This window comes from Nerophis lumbriciformis, linkage group LG33, assembly GCF_033978685.3.
Source record: "Nerophis lumbriciformis linkage group LG33, RoL_Nlum_v2.1, whole genome shotgun sequence".
NCBI lineage: Eukaryota > Metazoa > Chordata > Actinopteri > Syngnathiformes > Syngnathidae > Nerophis > Nerophis lumbriciformis.
In genome coordinates, this window is record NC_084580.2 from 13,512,862 (window position 1) to 13,534,005 (window position 21,144).

Here is a 21,144-nt window from a genome sequence, read left to right on the forward strand (position 1 = left end):
GTTTCTAGAGCCAACACAAATTTTGGAAAAAAAAAAAAAGGCTTCAGACTTAGACTTAGACTTAGATATGCTGCTTCTTGGTTTTGGAACAACTTGCAAACAAATCTGAGGTTACCTGAACTGGTCATTTAGGGGGAGCTTCAGTCCATTTTAAAGGATGGAAAAGCCAGTTCTATTGGGCATTGTACTTGTTTTTAAATTGTTAATACTGAAACACATTTGACGCAAATCAATACTCGATAAGTTAAAGTTAAACTTAAAGTACCACTGATAGTCACACACACACACACACACACACACACACACACACACACACACACACACACACACACACACACACACACACACACACACACACACCAGGTGTGGTGAAATTACCCTCTGCATTTGACCATTGTTCCAACCCCTGGGAGGTGAGGGGAGCAGTGAGCAGCAGCGGTGGCCGCGCTCGGGAATCATTTTGGTGATTTATATGATAGTTCGCCACCTCTAAAGAGGACTGAATTCGGTACTCATCCCTAAATCAGTTTGGAATTTTGCACGCACCTGGTTAGGGGGGCTGTCATATGTGCGTAGTATGTAAGTTAAATTATGACTTTTGTACGATTGCATTGATGGAGGCTAACTAATGTGTGCTTTTAGCACACTGCAAAAACTGAAATCTAAGTAAGATTAAATATCTCAAATAAGGGTGATATTTGCTTATTTTCTGTCTGATAAGATAATTATTCTCACTAAGAAGAGTGTTTTACTTGTTTTAAGGGTTTTGGTCCTAAATGATCTCCGTAAGATATTACAGCTTGTAGCTGAGATTTGATGACCTATATTGAGTAAAACATGCTTGAAACTAGATTATCAACTGTTGCAAAGCTGTGTCATCAACACTCACAAGTATAAAACTGCTTTTTTAAAGTAATCATTTTTTATTTCAAGCATGAAAAAAAAATAAAAATCATGATGCCGAGCGCATATCATGATGTCAAGATAATGGCACAAGCATTTCAATCAATCAATCAATGTTTATTTATATAGCCCTAAATCACAAGTGTCTCAAAGGGCTGCACAAGCCACAACGACATCCTCGGTACAGAGCCCACATAAGGGCAAGGAAAAACTCACCCCAGTGGGACGTCGATGTGAATGACTATGAGAAACCTTGGAGAGGACCGCATATGTGGGTAACCCCCCCTCCTCTAGGGGAGACCGAATGCAATGGATGTCGAGTGGGTCTGACATAATATTGTGAGAGTCCAGTCCATAGTGGATCTAACATAATAGTAAGAGTCCAGTCTATAGCGGGGCCAGCAGGACACCTGTGCCCCCCCCCTCCTCTCCACAAGAATATTTTTCAAGGTATTGAGCAAAAAGGTCTCTTTTTTTTCTACCAAGAAAAGTGCACTTATTAGTGAGAATATACTTATTTTAAGGCATTTTTGGGTTCATTGAGGTTAGCTAATTTTACTTGTTTTGGAAAGTCTTGACAAGCCAAATTTTCTTGTTCTATTGGCAGATAATTTTGCTTAGTTCAAATAAAATACCCCTAATTTTTTTTGTTTTTTTTGTTTTTGAACACTGACTTTTTGCAGTGCACCGCAGTGAAATGCTCGTGACTCCTCTCTCTCTCTCTCTCTCTCTCTCTCTCTCTCTCTCTCTCACTCACTCACTCACTCACTCAATCTCTCTCTCACTCTCACACAATATTCCAGCATTTCTTTCTCTTCTTCTTTTTTTTAATTTAAATTTTTATTTCTTTTTTTACCCTTTATCAAACACACACTCCGACACACGCTGGCTGTGCGCGGCTTCCAAAGGTTCAGTCACTGGCAAACGGGCTGCAGTCAGCAGTCATTCTTGCCGGCGGGAGGGTGTGTGGAGGAGAGGATGGATGAATCGCTGGGATCGGATGGTGCAGAATCCCCAACAAGACGCGCCGGGTCTATGTACCGGTCCGGTTGGCTTTCACCATAAACAATGCCGGGCTCTTTTCAGGGCACACATTGATTCACTTTCACTCCTGCCAGCTTGACATTCACTGGACAGAAACCCCCCGCCTTTTTTTTTTTTTTTTTTGCTTGCTTCCCGCCTTCTCTCCATCGTCCCCTCATCTTCTTGTGTGCTCTCACACACAGCCAGCAGACATCCAGGGTGCTGGTGCAGACAAAGGCAGCAGCCCTTATTTGACGAGGACAAGCAGGGATTTATTTATTTTTCTTCTTTTATTGGTTGAATTTACCATCCAGAGGAATTTTGGCACATTTCGTGACGAAAAAGCGGACTAACTGCACTGAGGGAATTTATTCTTTCTAGTCCTGTTCTGTTGGACCGCTACTGGTGGGTAGTACTGGTGCCTGGGAGGAGGCATGGCCCAGCAGGCAGCCATGGGGGTGACGCACCAGGACACCCTGGCCGTGCCCCCCATGCCGAAGCACTCGGGCCTGAACGAGGACCTGGTGAAGATCCTGCGGGAGAACCTGCTGCACCCGGAAAGGCCCCGCGGACACCGGCGCTCGCCCTCCTCCATCTCCCCTCGCCTGTCCCCCCGCAACTCGCCGCGGTTGCTCCGCCGCATGCTGCTCAACAACAACAACCACAAGCAGAGGCGCTTCACTGTTGCACACACATGGTGAGCACCGACCATCTGTGTGTGTGCACCTGTGTGTGTGTGTGTGTGTGCACCTGTTGGAAAACTTTTAGTACATTTATGGGATTAATAGTGTGCTAAATCCTCCTTTATTTAGATTTTAATTAGGGGTGTTATGGTACGCAATAATAAGGATTTCTCTCTTTTAAGGTCACGGGTAGAGATGTCCGATAATGGCTTTTTTTGCCGATATTGTCCAACTCTTAATTACCGATTCCGATATCAACCGATACCGATATATACAGTCGTGGAATTAACACAATATTATGCCTAATTTTGTTGCGATGCACCGCTGGATGCATTAAACAATGTGAGAATAAACGAGAATATATGAACACCCTAACAGTCGGCATCCCAGTGAGAGCAGACATTATACAGTAAGTGATGTTTTATGTTTGTTGGCTCTCAGGATGTCTGTAGTGAGTTGTAATCAGTTTTTTCAAAGAGCATTTTATAGGTGGACTTTTGATTGTATTTATTTACTTTTTGCAAATGCTTAAAAAAGAAAATCATATTTGTTCTTGTCTTACATAAGGATTGTAAATGATGCAGCTGAGATAGGCTCCAGCACCCCCCCCCCTTTTGTTTGCATTTATTTACTTTTTGTAAATGCTTAAAAAAGAAAATCATATTTGTTCTTGTCTTACATAAGGATTGTAAATGATGCAGCTGAGATAGGCTCCAGCACCCCCCCCCCCCCCTTTTGTTTGCATTTATTTACTTTTTGTAAATGCTTAAAAAAGAAAATCATATTTGTTCTTGTCTTACATAAGGATTGTAAATGATGCAGCTGAGATAGGCTCCAGCACCCCCCCCGTGATCCCAAAAGGGACAAGCGGTAGAAAATGGATGGATGGATGGGCTCTATAGCCTGGAAAATACAGTTTCTATATTGCAAAGTCAACTGTTTGGTTAAATGTGAAGAAACTCACCTGTGAGGCACAAAAACAGCGCGCCTCAATAACATCAATAGTTTTAATTGTATTGTAGCTAGAGATGTCCGATAATGGCTTTTTTGCCGATATTCCGATATTGTCCAACTCTTAATTACCGATTCCGATATCAACCGATACCGATATATATGCAGTCATGGAATTAACACATTATTATGCCTAATTTTGTTGCGATGCACCGCTGGATGCATTAAACAATGTAACAAGGTTTTCCAGAATAAATCAACTCAAGTTATGGGAAAAAAATGCGTGTTGAAAAATCTGTGTTGGCCCTTGCAAAGTCAACTGTTTGGTTAAATGTGAAGAAACTCACCTGTGAGGCACAAAAACAGCGCGCCTCAATAAAATCAATAGTTTTAATTGTATTTTAGCGAGAGATGTCCGATAATGGCTTTTTTGACGATATTCCGATATTGTCCAACTCTTAATTACCGATTCCGATATCAACCGATACCGATATATACAGTCGTGGAATTAACACAATATTATGCCTAATTTTGTTGCGATGCACAGCTGGATGCATTAAACAATGTGACAAGGTTTTCCAGGATAAATCAACTCAAGTTATGGGGAAAAAATGCGTGTTGAAAAATCTGTGTTGGCCCTGCGATGAGGTAGCGACTTGTCCAGGGTGTACTCCGCCTTCCGCCCGACTGCAGCTGAGATAGGCTCCATCAGAGAGGTAGCGTTCTTATGTTGCTGTATTGACATCATCAGCTGCTGAGCTGCTTCCTCGCCTCAGAGCTGGTGAAAGTTTATTTTAAATGAAAAATAATGTCTTTCACCTTGATAGTAAAATATTGTGGACATAAACTGCCAAGTTGGTCAACTTTTGACAGGCAATTTAGACCCGGAGATGGTGAAAAAAACACCCGAAAGTTGCTGGTTTCCACCTACATTTTTTGTTAACCCATTGCAGGATTATGATTCATTCTTTATCTAAACGAGAATATATGAACACCCTAACAGTCAGCATCCCAGTGAGAGCAGACATTATACAGTAAGTGATGTTTTATTATGTTTGTTGGCTCTCAGGATGTCTGTAGTGAGTTGTAATCAGTTTTTTCAAAGAGCATTTTATAGGTGGACTTTTGATTGCATTTATTTACTTTTTGCAAATGCTTAAAAAAGAAAATCATATTTGTTCTTGTCTTACATAAGGATTGTAAATGATGCAGCTGAGATAGGCTCCAGCACCCCCCCCCCCCCCCCCCCCCCCCCCCCCCCCCCCCCAACTGACAACGTGCCTGGCGAAGTTGGTAGAGTGGCCGTGCCAGCAATCGGAGGGTTGCTGGTTACTGGGGTTCAAAATGGATGGATGGATGGGCTTTATAGCCTGGAAAATACAGTTTATATATTGCAAAGTTAACTGTTTGGTTAAATGTGAAGAAACTCACCTGTGAGGCACAAAAACAGCGTGCCTCAATGAAATCAATAGTTTTAATTGTATTGTAGCTAGAGATGTCCGATAATGGCTTTTTTCCCGATATCCGATATTCCGATATTGTCCAACTCTTAATTACCGATACCGATATCAACCGATACCGATATATACAGTCGTGGAATTAACACATTATTATGCCTAATTTTGTTGCGATGCCCCGATGGATGCATTAAACAATGTAACAAGATTTTCCACAATAAATCAACTCAAGTTATGGAAAAAAAATGCCAACATGGCACTGCCATATTTATTATTGAAGTCACAAAGTGCTTTTTTTTTTTTTAACATGCCTCAAAACAGCAGCTTGGAATTTGGGACATGCTCTCCTTGTATATTGTAGCGTCCCGGAAGAGTTAGTGCTGCAAGGGGTTCTGGGTATTTGTTCTGTTGTGTTTATGTTGTGTTACGGTGCAGATGTTCTCCCGAAATGTGTTTGTCATTCTTGTTTGGTGTGGATTCACAGTGTGGCGCATATTTGTAACAGTGTTAAAGTTGTTTATACGGCCACCCTCCGTGTGACCTGTATGGCGGTTGACCAAGTATGCCTTGCATTCGCTTGTGTGTGTGAGAAAAGCCGTAGATATTATGTGACTGGGCCGGCACGCAATGGAAGTGCCTTTAAGGTTTATTGGCGCTCTGTACTTCTCCCTACAGCTGTGTACACAGCGGCGTTTTAAAAAGTCATAAATTTTACTTTTTGAAACCGAAACCGATAATTTTGAAACCGATACCGATAATTTCCGATATTACATTTTAAAGCATTTGCCTTTCCATTAAGAACAATAAATCAGTTTTTAGTATAAGTTGGCTTGTTTCAAGAAATGTAATGCAGAGCGCATATCATTATGTCAAGATAATGGCACTAGCATTTACTTCATTTAAGAATATTTTTCAACATATTGAGTAAAAAGGTCCATTTTTTTTTTCTACCAAGAAAAGTGCACTTGTTATTAGTGAGAATATACTTATTTTAAGGTATTTTTTGGTTCATTGAGGTTAGCTAATTTTACTTGTTTTGGAAAGTCTTGACAAGCCAAATAGTCTTCTTCTATTGGCAGATAATTTTGCTTAATTCAAATAAAATACCCCTCATTTTTGTATTTTTTTTTTCTTGTTTTTGAACACTGACTTTTTGCAGTGTGGCAGCACAAAAATACAGATTAAGAATGTGCAGTGCATGGTATACTTGTACTGACACACCCCTGATTAATACAGTATTATTCTGTAATATTAACGCTTTCCTCTATGGCTATTTCCTTACAAGATGAGGAAGCCATCACTTTATTTCCTCTCAGTGCACTTGCGTCTCCAGCGGTTTTTTTCAGACTATTAATTAACGCTCTATTCTTGGCTGTTTATCAGGCCCAGTTGCGCCCACCCACGCCTTGTGCCTTCATCTATTCCTGAACCACTTTCGCCTCCATACCTCCCTTCAACCAGTTACCAGCCCCCCCCCCCCCCCCCCCCCCCCCCCCCCATCAACCTGCATCACCACCACTCTTGACGTCATCACCCACGTCCTCATTACCATGCATGATATCTACTCATGCATCCTCCCTACTCTGCACACTAACTTTCTTCCTCTTGTGCCGTATTTAATTTCCCCTCACATTTATTACCAACAACGCCCTCGTCTCTTTTTGCCGCCCAGTGCTGGTTGTGTTTATGCACTAAGCTGTATAATTCACATTTTACGACTTAATGATCCGGGTCTGCGTGTGCACACATAAATGCAATACGCTTTGTCAGCGCTCGTTTTGGGGGATTACGTAACCGATTTTGGTAACACTTTAGCATGGGGAACATATTCAGCATTAATTAATTGCTTATTAACATGCAAATTAGTAACATATTGGCTCTTAATTAGTCATTATTAAGTACTTATTAATGCCTTATTCTGCACCTACTCAGTGGCCTAGTGGTTAGAGTGTCCGCCCTGCGATCGATAGGTTGTGAGTTAAAACCCCGGCCGAGTCATACCAAAAACTATAAAAATGGGAGCCATTACCTCCCTGCTTGGCACTCAGCATCAAGGGTTGGAATTGGGGGTTAAATCACCAAAAATGATTCCCGGGCGCGGCCACCGCTGCTGCTCACTGCTCCCCTCACCTCCCAGGGGGTGCTCAAGGGTGATGGGTCAAACGCAGAGAATAATTTCGCCACACCTCGTGTGTGTGTGACAATCATTGGTACTTTAATTTAATTCAAAAAATGAATGCCTTTATTATACAACTAACCCTAACCCTAACCCTCTAACCCAGGCCTGGGCAATTATTTTGACTCGGGGGCCACATTTAGAGAAAAAAATGTGCCTGGTGGCCGGTATATCTATTTTTAGGAACACTAATACAAAACCTCACAATAATGTCTGATTGAATGCTAAAAACGTTATGACAGACCGCCTTAAAAAAACGTAATGGAATTTTACATTTTTCTATGATTGATAAAACCCTGAATATTGACAAAATATGAATGTCACACCCCCTTTCGATCGGGGCGTGGCTAAGAGGGGAGGAGTATATTTACAGCTAGAATTCACCAAGTCAAGTATTTCATATATATATATATATATATATAAGAAATACTTGACTTTCAGTGAATTCTAGCTATATATATATATATATATATATATATATATATATATATATATATATATATATATATATATATTTATTATATATATATATATATATATATATATATATATATATATATATATATATATATATATATATAAAAGAAATACTTGAATTTCAGTGTTCATTTATTTACACATATACACACACATAACACTCATCTACTCATTGTTGAGTTAAGGGTTGAATTGTCCATCCTTATTCTATTCTCTGTCACTATTTTTCTATCCATGCTGAACACCCTTTCGCAGGTACCCAGAAAGGTTTCGAGTACCACCAAAAAAACTGAATCTCTGAAGACAGTATAAAAATCTGTGTTAAAGGTGTACAAATACTGTTTGTATAATAAGCATGTTATTGTTTACAAATGAGGGTTAAGAGTTCAGTACTAAAAAAAAAAGAAAAAAGAATGTGGCTTAAGTACAGTTTTTTAATTGAGCTGCTGCATTTTTTGGTTGGGTTGTTTATTTATTTTCAGTAACTTCTACATTTCTAAAAGGGGAGGAATGTAATAGAGTGATCTATGTTTGTCTGTTGCCATCTCCTGGTTAATGTTGACTATAGCATACTGGGGTTACTTTTTGGTTGGCCAACGATTTACGTGGTGTTGCGCACCTGACGTCAAGTGTGTGTGTCTGTTCTGAAGTCTACAGTAAAGAGACGTACTTCATCACCTCGCCTGTTTATTGCCTCCAACTCAATATATTACAACAACATTGCTGTTTACGGCAGACGAACTGCTTTACGGTAGAATAAAACATGACTGCTGTTGTTGTGTGTTTTTACCGCGCTGGGAGGACGTTAATGAAACTGCCTAACAATAAACCCACATAAGAAACCAAGAACTCGCCCTCGATCATTCTACAGTTATAACGTGTTTGGGCAGGCATGCTGTTTATATTGTGGGAAAGCGGACGTGAATACAGGCTGTTGACACGTCACTCAGGTCCGCATGGAGCTGGAGGGGGCGTGGCTTCCAGCTCCGCCTGAATTTCGGGAGATTTTCGGGAGAAAATTTGTCCCGGGAGGTTTTCGGGAGAGGCGCTGAATTTCGGGAGGGTTGGCAAGTATGCATTAGAAAACATCACTGCACATCATAATGGCAGCTAGTTTCCATCTTATAGATCTAAAAAAAATATTTGGGAATGTCCGGCGGGCCAGATTGAAAAGCTTAACGGGCCGCATGTGGCCCCCGGGTCTTAATTTGCCCAGGTCTGCTCTAACCCTAACCCTAACCCTAACCAAATAACTCTGAAATGTAGTCTTTGTTACTTAGATTATGTTCCCCTAGTGTCCAAATAACTCTTAATTAAGTCTTTGTTACTTAGAATACGTTCCCCATACTAAAGTGTTACCCCCGATTTTGTTTTAAATTCATGGTGCTTGATCTCTATTTTGGTATTGCATTGGAAGAATGAAGTGACAAAAAGACTACAAGGAAAAAAAGAGGAAAAAAAAATCCATATTTATTGGTATATTCTGTTGTCACACTCGCGCAGAATAGGAGTGTGGATATTGATGTGCGCTTAATGAGGCAAATTCAATTAAAAAGCCACTCACTAATAATAATCACTCTCCCACTCCTTGTTGATGGACTTTTAATTGTGCTCGTTATCGCAGGGAAAAGTCAAGTCAAACCTACATTGATGGACTCTAAGGCTGGGCAATTGGGCCTAAAATCTTTATTGGGATAAATATTGCAGCCTTTTGTAGTCACAATAAAATACCACTATGTATTATTTTCTATGTAAATGATAATAGAACAATTTTAAAACATGTTACAAAGACTCCTAATTTGGCCGCTGACTTTGGCGGTAACATATTGCGTCATTTACGATAGTGAAGGTTGTATTTTTTGGCCACATTCCTGTGAGAATTCTGCGTGTGACCGAAGCATTATGGAGTGGGACTATCCAGGGATAGCTGCAGTGTGCTGAAACAACCACCAGGTAGCATCTGTGAGCAGATAATACCGTATCATCTCTATCTCTTTCGTACTTACGGTAGTCCATTCTTCAAGAATTCTTACCCAGACCCACTGAAATATTTTGTCAAAACTAGTATTATTCTACTTTTTAGTAGAATAATAGTTAGTACTTGTCACCGGCGTGACAATGTAAACAAACGCCATTGGTGGATCTACACCTAACATCCACTGTAATTGTCATGATCCGTGGTCCGGATCATGTTTTTGTTATGTTCTGCTAGTTTTGGACTCCATAGTTCCTGTTTTTTGTGCACTCTTGTTTGTTTTGGTTGCCATGGTTGCGTATTAGTTTCACCTGCCTCTTGTGTTCAGGACGCTCACCTGGCTCTAATCATGAGACATTATTTAAGCCTGCCTTTGCGAGTCAGTCGGCCTGGCGTCATTGTTTGTGTCATGCAATGCCATAGTTTATGCTAAGTGTTTACCTCATGCCTTGCCATGTAAGTCGTGTTTGTTTCATGCCACAGTTTCGTGTTTGTTCCATGCCATAGTTTATGCTGTTTGTTTCATGCCACAGTTTCGTTTTTGTTCCAAGCCATAGTTTATGCTGTTTGTTTACCTCATGCCCTGCCAAGATTTCTTGAGAAGATTAAAATATGTTCCTACCTGCAAGTCCTGTCAGGAGTGATCCGTTTGCATCCCGGGGAAACAAACCCTCGTTGTGACAGTAATGATACCAAGTACAGTGTCATGTCTGTGTGATCATGTTTTGTTTTAGTCATGTTCGGTTTGGTTTTTGGACTTTTTGTGCACTTTTGTTTGTTTTGTCACCATAGCAACCATTAGTTTCACCTGGTTCACATCCTCATGTCACGCACCTGTCTCACGTTTTTACATTTTGCGTCACGCAACTGCTGTCACTAATCATGTCACTATTATTTAAGCTCCCAGTTGCCAGGCTGTCTTCCTGGCGACATCACCCTCTACACACCCTTGTTGATATCCATGCTGCTCTTTTTCATGTCCTTTTCTCGTTCCAAGTAAGTTTTCTTTATTCATGCCATAGTTTGCAGGTTTTGTTTCAGTAGTCAAGTTTGTTTTCCGCCTTTGTGTGCGCCTTTTGTTTATACCTTTTTGAGTTAAAATATTAAACATGTCCTTACCTTCACGTCGTGTCCGGTCAAGTCGCTTTGCACCACGGGAAAACAAACCACACCATAGTCCAAGTCCTGACATACAGGAGCGTATCTAGTCGATACTACTATGGTTACATCGATATTTTTTGGCATCACAACATCTTTTTTCCTTTTTTTTAAATGTATATTATGTTTATAAACTCAGGCAAGATGTCCCTGGGCACATGATGACTTTGCATATGACCAATGTATGATCCTGTAACTATTTGGTATCGGATCGATACCCAAATTTGTGGTATCATCCAAAACTAATGTAAAGTATCAAACAACAGACGAATAAGTGATTATTACATTCGAACAGAAGTGTAGATAGAACATGTTAAAAGAGAAAGTAAGCAGATATTAACAGTAAATAATTCATTTTCTACCACTTGTCCTTAATAATTTAGATTTTTAAATGAACTTGTAGATGTAACTAATATTTATTGAATGTACTGAGCAGACAGACACTGTCCTTTTATCACGGTAAGTTCCTTTGTCACCACCATAAGACAACAAATAAAACAAGGAATGCAAGATCCTAGGAATAAGAGATCAATCCTACTCTAGGTGTTGACTTGTGGACCATTTTGAGTACCGTATTTTTCGGACTATAAGTCGCAGTTTTTTTCATAGTTTGGCCGGGGGTGCGACTTATACTCAGGAGCGAATTATGTGTGAAATTATTAACACATTACCGTAAAATATCAAATAATATTATTTAGCTCATTCACGTAAGAGACTAGACCAGGGGTCAGCAACTCAAAATGTTGAAAGAGCCATATTGGACCAAAAATACAAAAACAAATCTGTCTGGAGCCGCAACAAATTAAAAGCCATATTACATACAGATAGTGTGTCATGAGATATACATTGAATTGAGATGACTTAAAGGAAACTAAATGACCTCAAATATAGCTACAAATGAGGCATAATGATGCAATATGTACATATAGCTAGCCTAAATAGCATGTTAGCATCGATTAGCTTGCAGTCATGCAGTGACCAAATATGTCTGATTAGCACTCCACACAAGTCAATAACATCAACAAAACTCACCTTTGTGCATTCATGCACAACATTAAAAGTTTGGTGGACAAAATGAGACAGAAAAAGAAGTGGCATAAAACACGTCCTCGAAAGTCGGAGAAAGTTATACATGTAAACAAACTACGGTGAGTTCAAGGACCGCCAAAATTAGTAGGACAAAACGGCGCTCGCCAAATACTTGAGTCAGTGAAGCATGTTTAATATAAACAGTGTGCTTTATAACAATTAGGGAGGTTTGTGTCATGTTTGTCCTCCTACAGAAACCATATTAAAACAAAAAATATATATTTTTTCCCCTCATCTTTTTCCATTTTTCATACATTTTTGAAAAAGCTCCAGAGAGCCACTAGGGCGGCGCTAAAGAGCCGCGGGTTGCCGACCCCTGGACTAGACGTATAAGATTTCATGGGATTTAGCGATTAGGAGTGACAGATTGTTTGGTAAACGTATAGCATGTTCTATATGTTATAGTTATTTGAATGACTCTTACCATAATATGTTACGTTAACATACCAGGCACCAGGGGCGTCACTAGCTTTTAAGGACAGGGGGGGCTTAGCCCCCAGGAGATGCACAGGATGCGAGCGAACGTTACGCGCAAGCACAAAACTTCACAAACGGCAAACAAAGACTTAGAAATTATTCATTGTTATTATTATTATTTTAAAATAATGCGCGGGACGAAATGAAATGCTCCCCGGGACGATGGCTTTTAACCATTTTTTTTCTTTTTCTTTTTATGTATTTATTCATTTTACATTTTATATTAAATGTCTTGGTTTTTCCTCCCTCTGAAAATCCTATGAAATGTTTAACACGCCATCCTATAATAATACAACAGCTATTAATGTAACAATACAATAAAACAAATATATTTAATGATGTTTTTTTCATTATTTTAACAATAGGCTAATGTATATTACTTTATATAGATTCTACAAGAAACACAAAACTTAAAAACTAAATTATTTAAAATTGCACACACAAGGTTTTGTGCAGCTTCACTGCAGGACCGCAAGCAAGGTCGCAGAGAAAATGCGGACTGGAATTTGAGTGATGTGGGCATTTTCTATATGAACAAGTGGAATGGATTGGATACCGACACACTAAAGGGGCTCTCTCCCTTACGCTACGAAGTGAGGGGAAACTGAGTGAATAATAACAGGTTATATGATTATTTATTTAAACTCATATTTGGACCGCTTTATAGTGAATATGTCGGCATGTATTTGTAAAAAAAAACCAAAAAACCACCAAATTATTTAGGGGGGCTTGAGCCCCCCTAAAATAGGCCTAACAACGCCAATGCCAGGCATGTTCTCAGTTGGTTATTTATGCCTCATATAACGTACACTTATTCAGCCTGTTGTTCACTATTCTTTTTTTATTTTAAATTGCCTTTCAAATGTCTATTCTTGGTGTTGGCTTTTATCAAATACATTTCCCCCAAAAATGCGATTTATACTCCAGTGCGACTTATATATGTTTTTTTTTCCTTCTTTATTATGCATTTTCGGCCGGTGCGACTTATACTTTGAAAAATACGATATTACTCTTTGTTTCTGTCATTGCTTTAATAGATAACCTTCTCCATTACACCTGTGTATGTTCCCGTTCATGATTGAGCAAGTTTACCGGGGGGCTTTGTCTTTGTGGATTATTTCAAGTCATTTTATCTTTTTTTTTTTTTTCAACTATGCACGGTGGCGCTTTATTATTGCTAGAGTTAATCCCTCAGATCACAATTATAACAGAAGCTTCGGCATGTGTTTGTGTGTTTCTTTTATGAAGGACCCCAGCGAGGGGGTGCATTGCCGCAGCACTGTGTGCTTACACTTAATTTAAAATGAATAATTAATTGGATGTGTAACAATCTCAGTGTCTGGGTACGATGGTTGCGTTGCTTCAACACAACACACATTTGTCCTGGCATTGTGGGATTCATTTTCACATAGGCATCATCCTGCCTCTGATTGATTGATTGAGACTTTTATTAGTAGATTGCACAGTACAGTACATATTCCGTACAATTGACCACTAAATGGTAACACCCCAATAAGTTTTTCACCTTGTTTAAGTCGGCGTCCACGTTAATCAATTCTGTGAAGGTTACCTTAAAAAGTACTTTGGGCAATCTGTTGTTTTTTTTTATTAGGGTTACATGCGGTTAGTCATGAAAAATTATGACATTAAACAATGGCATCATCCTTAAACATCCTGTCAATGAAATGTCAACGTGAACTTGTGGATGTTTGCAAACTGGTCAATGCATACCCTAGGGCAGGGGTGTGTGCTCCTAAGCCTTAGGAGCACACACCCCTGTGTGTCCGCCCTGAGATCGGTAGGTTGTGAGTTCAAACCCCGGCCGAGTCATACCAAAGACTATAAAAATGGGACCAATTACCTCCCTGCTTGGCACTCAGCATCAAGGGTTGGAATTCGGGGTTAAATCACCGAAAATGTTTCTCGGGCGCGGCCACCTCTGCTGCTCACTGCTCCCCTCAACTCCCAGGGAGTGATCAAGGGTGATGGGTCAAATACAGAAAATAATTTCGCCACACCTAGTGTGTGTGTGACAATCATTGGTACTTTAACTTTTAACTAGAGATGTCCGATAATGGCTTTTTTGCCGATATCCGATATTCCGATATTGTCCAACTCTTAATTACCGATACCGATATCAACCGATACCGATATATTCAGTCGTTGAATTAACACATTATTATGCCTAATTCTGTTGTGATGCCCCGCTGGATGCATTAAACAATGTAACAAGGTTTTCCAAAATAAATCAACTCAAGTTATGGAAAAAAGTGCCAACATGGCACTGCCATATTTATTATTGAAGTCACAAAGTGCATTATTTTTTTTAACATGCCTCAAAACAGCAGCTTGGAATTTGGGACATGCATGAGAAGGTTGGGGTGGGTGGCGGGGGGATAGGGGGTAGCGAGGGGTGTATATTGTAGCATCCCAGAAGAGTTAGTGCTGCAAGGGGTTCTGGGTATTTGTACTGTTGTGTTTATGTTGTGTTACGGTGCGGATGTTCTCCCGAAATGTGTTTGTCATTCTTGTTTGGTGTGGGTTCACAGTGTGGCGCATATTTGTAACAGTGTTAAAGTTGTTTATGCGGCCACCTTCAGTGTGACCTGTATGGCTGTTGACCAAGTAAGCTTGGATTCACTTGTGTGTGTGAAAAGCCGTAAATATTATGTGACTGGGCCGGCACGCAGAGACAGTGCCTTTAAGATTTATTGGCGCTCTGTACTTCTCTCTACGTCCGTGTACACAGCGGCGTTTTAAAAAGTCATACATTTTACTTTTTGAAACCGATACCGATCATTTTGAAACAGATACTGATAATTTCGGATATTACATTTTAAAGCATTTATCAGACATCTCTAATTTTTACTTTTATATGAAAAATAATCGAAAATAGACCATTCATCGGCAGTGCGCCTTTTAATCCGGTGCGCCCTATGGTCCGGAAAATATGGTAATCTGTTTTTAAAATGTAGTCTTTTAACTAGGGATGATACTCGAAACCGATTTTCCCGGTTGTTCGATAAGAAAAGAACCGAGTCCTCGGACTCGAATCATTTTTTGAGAACCGGTACCCGTTATCGAGACCACTATAGTAAAGAAAAAGAGTTGGTTCTTTATTATAATCCCTCGTAACGAATCCCGTCCCGACCAGAAATGCCCCGTGAGACATCACAAGAAATGACGTCACGTAGCTCAGTCATTAGGTGCAGATAGGAAAAGCAGGAAAAACAATGGACCGGAAAAAGCGCTCCAAGGTGTAATAAAGTTCAAAACAAAAGGTATAATCCAATGAATAACTTTACTGAGAGATTTGAGCAGGGTACAAACACATGACCAACACTTTTACGACCAACCGGAAACATAGCAACGCACCTCCTTTACGGCAGCTGTCGCAACGTTCTTAAAGCAACCACAACATATATGACATGATCTCCCTTTTTTAACTCTTGTTTTTCTTTCCTTGTAAACAAAACAAAATCACACTGTATATGTGTTGTCTGTCTAATTATAAATAATACAGACGAGGTGTGTTGACTGAGTTCTTGACGTTTATTTTCACAGCGTGCTCATAACCTCATTCTTAGCTGCCGGCGTGACAACATGCAACAACACTTTTCGGGGCTACCGCGCATGCTCGTCACTCCCCTTGCATGCTGGGTAGTGTAGTTGTTATATTCCCTAGCTCATAACATCACATATTTCCCCCTATAAAGAAATAATGTTAACTCAATAAAGTGTATTTCTTTTTTTTAGCTTTAACTTTTCATTTTTTAGCATTGTAACCACATTTGCAAACAACTTTTCTCGTCATAGAATTTTCTTTCAATAAAGAAATAAAGTGCAAAAATGTCAAAAGCATCATAACAAACAGTTATGTCAAATAGCAGCAGAAGTGCACTTTTTGGAGAGCTGTATTATTTTCAGTTTTGTGCCCAAGGGTTTGGTTTTATTTAACACTATATTATTATTTATACACCTATAGTGATCACAGAGACAGATTGTTTTTGCGTTACTGTATATATTTGTTTTTCTGAAAAATCCAACTTAATATACTTTGGGTAACAGCAGTCAATATTTATTTATTTTATTTTATTTTTTTAGGGGGGTAACAGTCAATATTTAGTTATTTATTAGATTACATTTTTTTCTTATATAATAAAAGTGAGCTTTTGTTAAACCAAATATTGTGTGTTTTTTTCCATATACAACAACCTATCTGGACTCGATAAGAGAATCGATAAGGAATCGGTTCGATAAGAGGATTTGATAATAGGCTCGAACTCGATAATTTATTATCAAACATCATCCCTACTTTTAACAGAATGAGATTTTACACAAAGAAAAACAATGTGAAAAATGTGACTGGTTATGTTGCATAGTGTAAAGAGACTAGAGATCAGATGATTGATGGATGAGGCAGAAAGAAGGTGTCACCTGCGCCTGCCAATGAAAGACAAGCAGCCTTTGTGTCGTGCTTGCGGTGCTGCAACAACACAAGCTGGTAAGAGAGGACAACACCTGAGTTATCAAGGCGGCGTGCTGTTTTGACATTTGGAAGAAGAAAAAAAATAATAACCGCAAGTGTCAGACAGACTATCAGACATGATGTGGGAGGCGAGGAGAAAAATGGTGTGGCAGCGAGGGCAAGGGGAGACGCAATTTATTTATAAGAGGGTGAGAGAGAGCGATGTAATTTACCTCAATCATGCTTTCATTGTTTCGACACTGCAGGGGACTTGAAGGGAACTACCAGGCAGCACATTCTGATGACACACACCCCGACACTCTGTACTTCATTTAGGAGACAATGCGTCTCCTCGGCCTGACTCGACTTTTGCACGTCTTTGTTGCTGGAACACGATGAAAATCATGGCAGGTTGTTTCACTCCAAAGGACACTTTTAATCAATGCAACCCAAATGCTAATTGGCTTATGTTGTTCACAGACCTTAAAGGCCTACTGAAATGCGATTTTCTTATTTAAACGGGGATAGCAGGTCCATTCTATGTGTCATACTTTTCATTTCGCGGTATTGCCATATTTTTGCTGAAAGGATTTAGTAGAGAACATCGATGATTAAGTTCGCAACTTTTGGTCGCTGATAAAAAAGCCTTGCCTGTACCGGAAGTAGCAGACGAGTAGCGTGACGTCACAGGTTGTGGAGCTCCTCACATCTGCACATTGTTTACAATCATGGCCACCTGCAGAGAGAGCGATTCGGACCGAGAAAGCGACGATTTCCCCATTAATTTGAGCGAGGATGAAAGATTCGTGGATGAGGAAAGTGAGAGTGAAGGACTAGAGGGCAGTGGGAGCGATTCAGATAGGGAAGATGCTGTGAGAGGCGGGTGGGACCTGATATTCAGCTGGGAATGACTAAAACAGTAAATAAACACAAGACATATATATACTCTATTAGCCACAACACAACCAGGCTTATATTTAATATGCCACAAATTAATCCCGCATAACAAACACCTCCCCCCTCCCGTCCATACAACCCGCCAATACAACTCAAACACCTGCACAACACACTCAATCCCACAGTCCAAAGTACCGTTCACCTCCCCAAAGTTCATACAGCACATATATTTCCCTAAAGTCCCCAAAGTTACATATGTGACATGCACATAGCGGCACGCACGTACGGTACCGCGTCTGCGCATCCAACTCAAAGTCCTCCTGGTAAGAGTCTCTGTTGTCCCAGTTTTCCACAGGCCAATGGTAAAGCTTCACTGTCATCTTCCGGGAATGTAAACAATGAAACACCGGCTGTTTTTGTATTGCTGCAGTCAGCCGCAATACACCACTTCCCACCTACAGCTTTCTTCTTTGCTGTCTCCATTGTTCATTGAACAAAATTGCAAAAGATTCACCAACACAGATGTCCAGAATACTGTGGAATTTTGCGATGAGAACAGACTACTTAATAGCTGGCCACCATGCTGTCCCAAAATGTCCTCTACAATCCGTGACGTCACGCGCTGACGTCATCATACCGAGACGTTTTCAGCAGGATATTTCGCGCGAAATTTAAATTTGCACTTTAGTAAGCTAACCCGGCCGTATTGGCATGTGTTGCAATGTTAAGATTTCATCATTGATGTATAAACTAACAGACTGCGTGGTCGGTAGTAGTGGGTTTCAATAGGCCTTTAGAGTTTAGTGAAGGTTCCTCATTATGGAACATTGACTTTTTAATTGAGTTCTAAGCAGTAATATGTGTCCCGAGAGCCTGTTTATGAGCAACAAACGTGTGAAAAATCGATCTCACTCGCCTGTTGGAGAGAAATGTGGTCGCTTATAAGGACGCCGGTCATAAAAGAAAAAGAAAAACATCTTCCTAGTGCAGGAGTCGGCAACCCGAAATGTTGAAAAATACAAAAAAGTAATCTGTCTGAAGCCGCAAAAAAATGTAAAGCCTTATATAAGTGTTATAATGATGGCAACACAAGTGTTTATATTAGCTATATTAGCCTACTATCAAAATGACTTTGTGTCGCAGGCTGACGCATATCTTCGTTGATAGAAGTGTTGAAATATGCTGCACACTTTTACAACATTGGAAAACATTAATAAAACTTCTCAGAGGGTGAGATAACTCCTGGAAATGACTGTCTTAGAATGGCCAAAGGTATAGATGTGTGTGTCCAAGTTAAAGGAAATAACAGGCTGTCTTCTTCTAATGGATTTATCACAATCTTTGCAAGCTGGCTAACGTTTGCTGGTCAGTTTCATGGCGCTCAAATAGTCCGGATCTCAATCCAATTGAAAGATCTCTGGTGGAAACGGAATAAAATGGTTCATAACAAACCTGCAAAGCTGATCTGACAGTAGCAATCAGAGAAAGTTGGAGCAAGGTTGATGAAGAGTATTGCAAGTCCATGCCTCAGAGATAGCAAGCTGTTATAAAAGCCAGAGGTTTTTCTTTGTCTGTTTTTCATGGTTCCATATTTAACCTAAGAATTCACTCTCCTTGATCCAAAAATGAATCTGTTACTACCACAATTTATTCTTGAGTTGCCATTTTAAATGAGTCTAGTATTGTATCTTGTCTGTTACTCGCTTTGTTTTCTACACAATTAAACTGAATGAGCATCCTCTAAGACCGGTCATTCCATCATTTTTTTAGGGTTTATACAAAATCCAGTGAAGTTGGCACGTTGTTTAATTTGTAAATAAAAACAGAATACAATGATTTGCAAATCCTTTTCAACTTATGTTCAATTGAATACAATGCAAAGACAAGATATTTAATGTTTGATCCGGTTTTATCCGTATAAAAATGTACCTGAAATTTTTGAATGAAAGAAACCGCTGTTCTAAATGTGTCCACTGGATGTCGCAATAACAATTCTTTGCATCTTTGTAGATGATGCTACATATGTACAAAATAAACCACATGATGTTTGTCAGGTTCAAACATCGATGACCTCTATTAACACAGACAAGAAGCAAGGAAATAAACAGAGACAGGATTCAATTTTGCTCAATTTGAGGAGAAACGTGTCGACCTGTAACCTCTTACAGTGTCACCCACGCTCTAACAAAAAAATTGTTCACGTCTCCTCTTTTATTTGGATATTCCCTGTTTACATAACAACAGCTGTTTCTAAAGGAATGGGAGGGGGTATGTAAACAGACATTGTTTTTGGTCACATTAACACAAAAGAAAAAGATGCCTCGGGCTTGGACTGGTCCTGGATCGAGCTTGGGCAGGTCTTGGATCAAATTAGATCATACTTGCCAACCCTCCCGAATTTTCCCGGAGACTCCCGAAATTCAGTGCCTCTCCCGAAAACCTCCCGGGACAAATATTCTCCCGAAAATCTCCCGATTTTCAGCCGGAGCTGGAGGCCACGCCCCCTCCAGCTCCATGAGTGAGGACAGCCTTTTTTCACGAAGGGAGGACAACTGGGTGACAAGAAATAAATCATCCAGACTAGAGATTAATTGTATTATTATGTTTATTTTACCTACAAATAAATATATTTATTAATAAAATTTAAAAAAACTAAATACATTTTTACTATATTTTGCTAAAAACATCAAAATTAATTGTATTTTTTCTGACTCCTTATTACATCCAGGCATTAAAATTATACATTAAAAGAAACATATTTGAAATAATTAATTTTAAATTATCCTAATAATTCATTTAAAATGACCATATTTAATTATTGAAATAATTGCTTGTTTAGCAACAACTTTAGCAGTTTATTCATTACATTTTGAAGCTCTCAGAAGCCAAGTTACGTTATATTCCTTAATATTTATTTATGCAAGTTTGAAGTATCAATTATCTAAACACAGTTTTGTTTGCATATTTTCAGGATATATATATATATATGTATGAAATACTTGACTTGGTGAATTCTAGCTGTCAATATACTCCTCCCCTCTTAACCACGCCCTCAACCACGCCCTGCCCCACCCCCGACCACGCCCCCACCCCCTACTTCCCGAAATCGGAGGTCTCAAGGTTGGCAAGTATGAATTAGATAACCCCTCCCGTCTCCTCCCATCGTACACAAAGGAATTTTACAAGCCTTTGGCTTGGTACAACAAAGACAGCCTCTTGTCTGTTCACTGGGAACCCAGAGAACGGAAAGTTTTTTGATAATTTACATACAATTTTTCTGACAATGTTAAGTACATCAGTCGAGGAAAATGGTCAAACTACATAAATAACATCTTGTAATTTTATTTTGATATAATTTTTTTATCTTGATAGATAGAAAATTAACACCAATGAGTCGACTGGTGAACATT

The 21,144-nt window shown here is 39.5% G+C and overlaps 1 protein-coding gene across 2 annotated transcripts in view; it reads left to right on the forward strand.

Annotated features, from left to right (window-relative positions):
• The window catches only part of pde4d (phosphodiesterase 4D, cAMP-specific), a 475,712-nt gene that overhangs the window by 157,626 nt on the left and 296,942 nt on the right, over positions 1–21,144 (forward strand). The window contains exon 1 of one of the 2 annotated variants that reach the window (XM_061928989.1): positions 1,740–2,623. The exons of the other annotated variant lie outside the window; for it this stretch is intronic. Coding sequence (XP_061784973.1) covers positions 2,361–2,623 — 263 coding nt within the window. The 5' untranslated portion in view covers positions 1,740–2,360. Of the gene's footprint in view, positions 1–1,739; positions 2,624–21,144 lie in introns of those variants that run through there. 2 annotated transcript variants of the gene reach the window in all.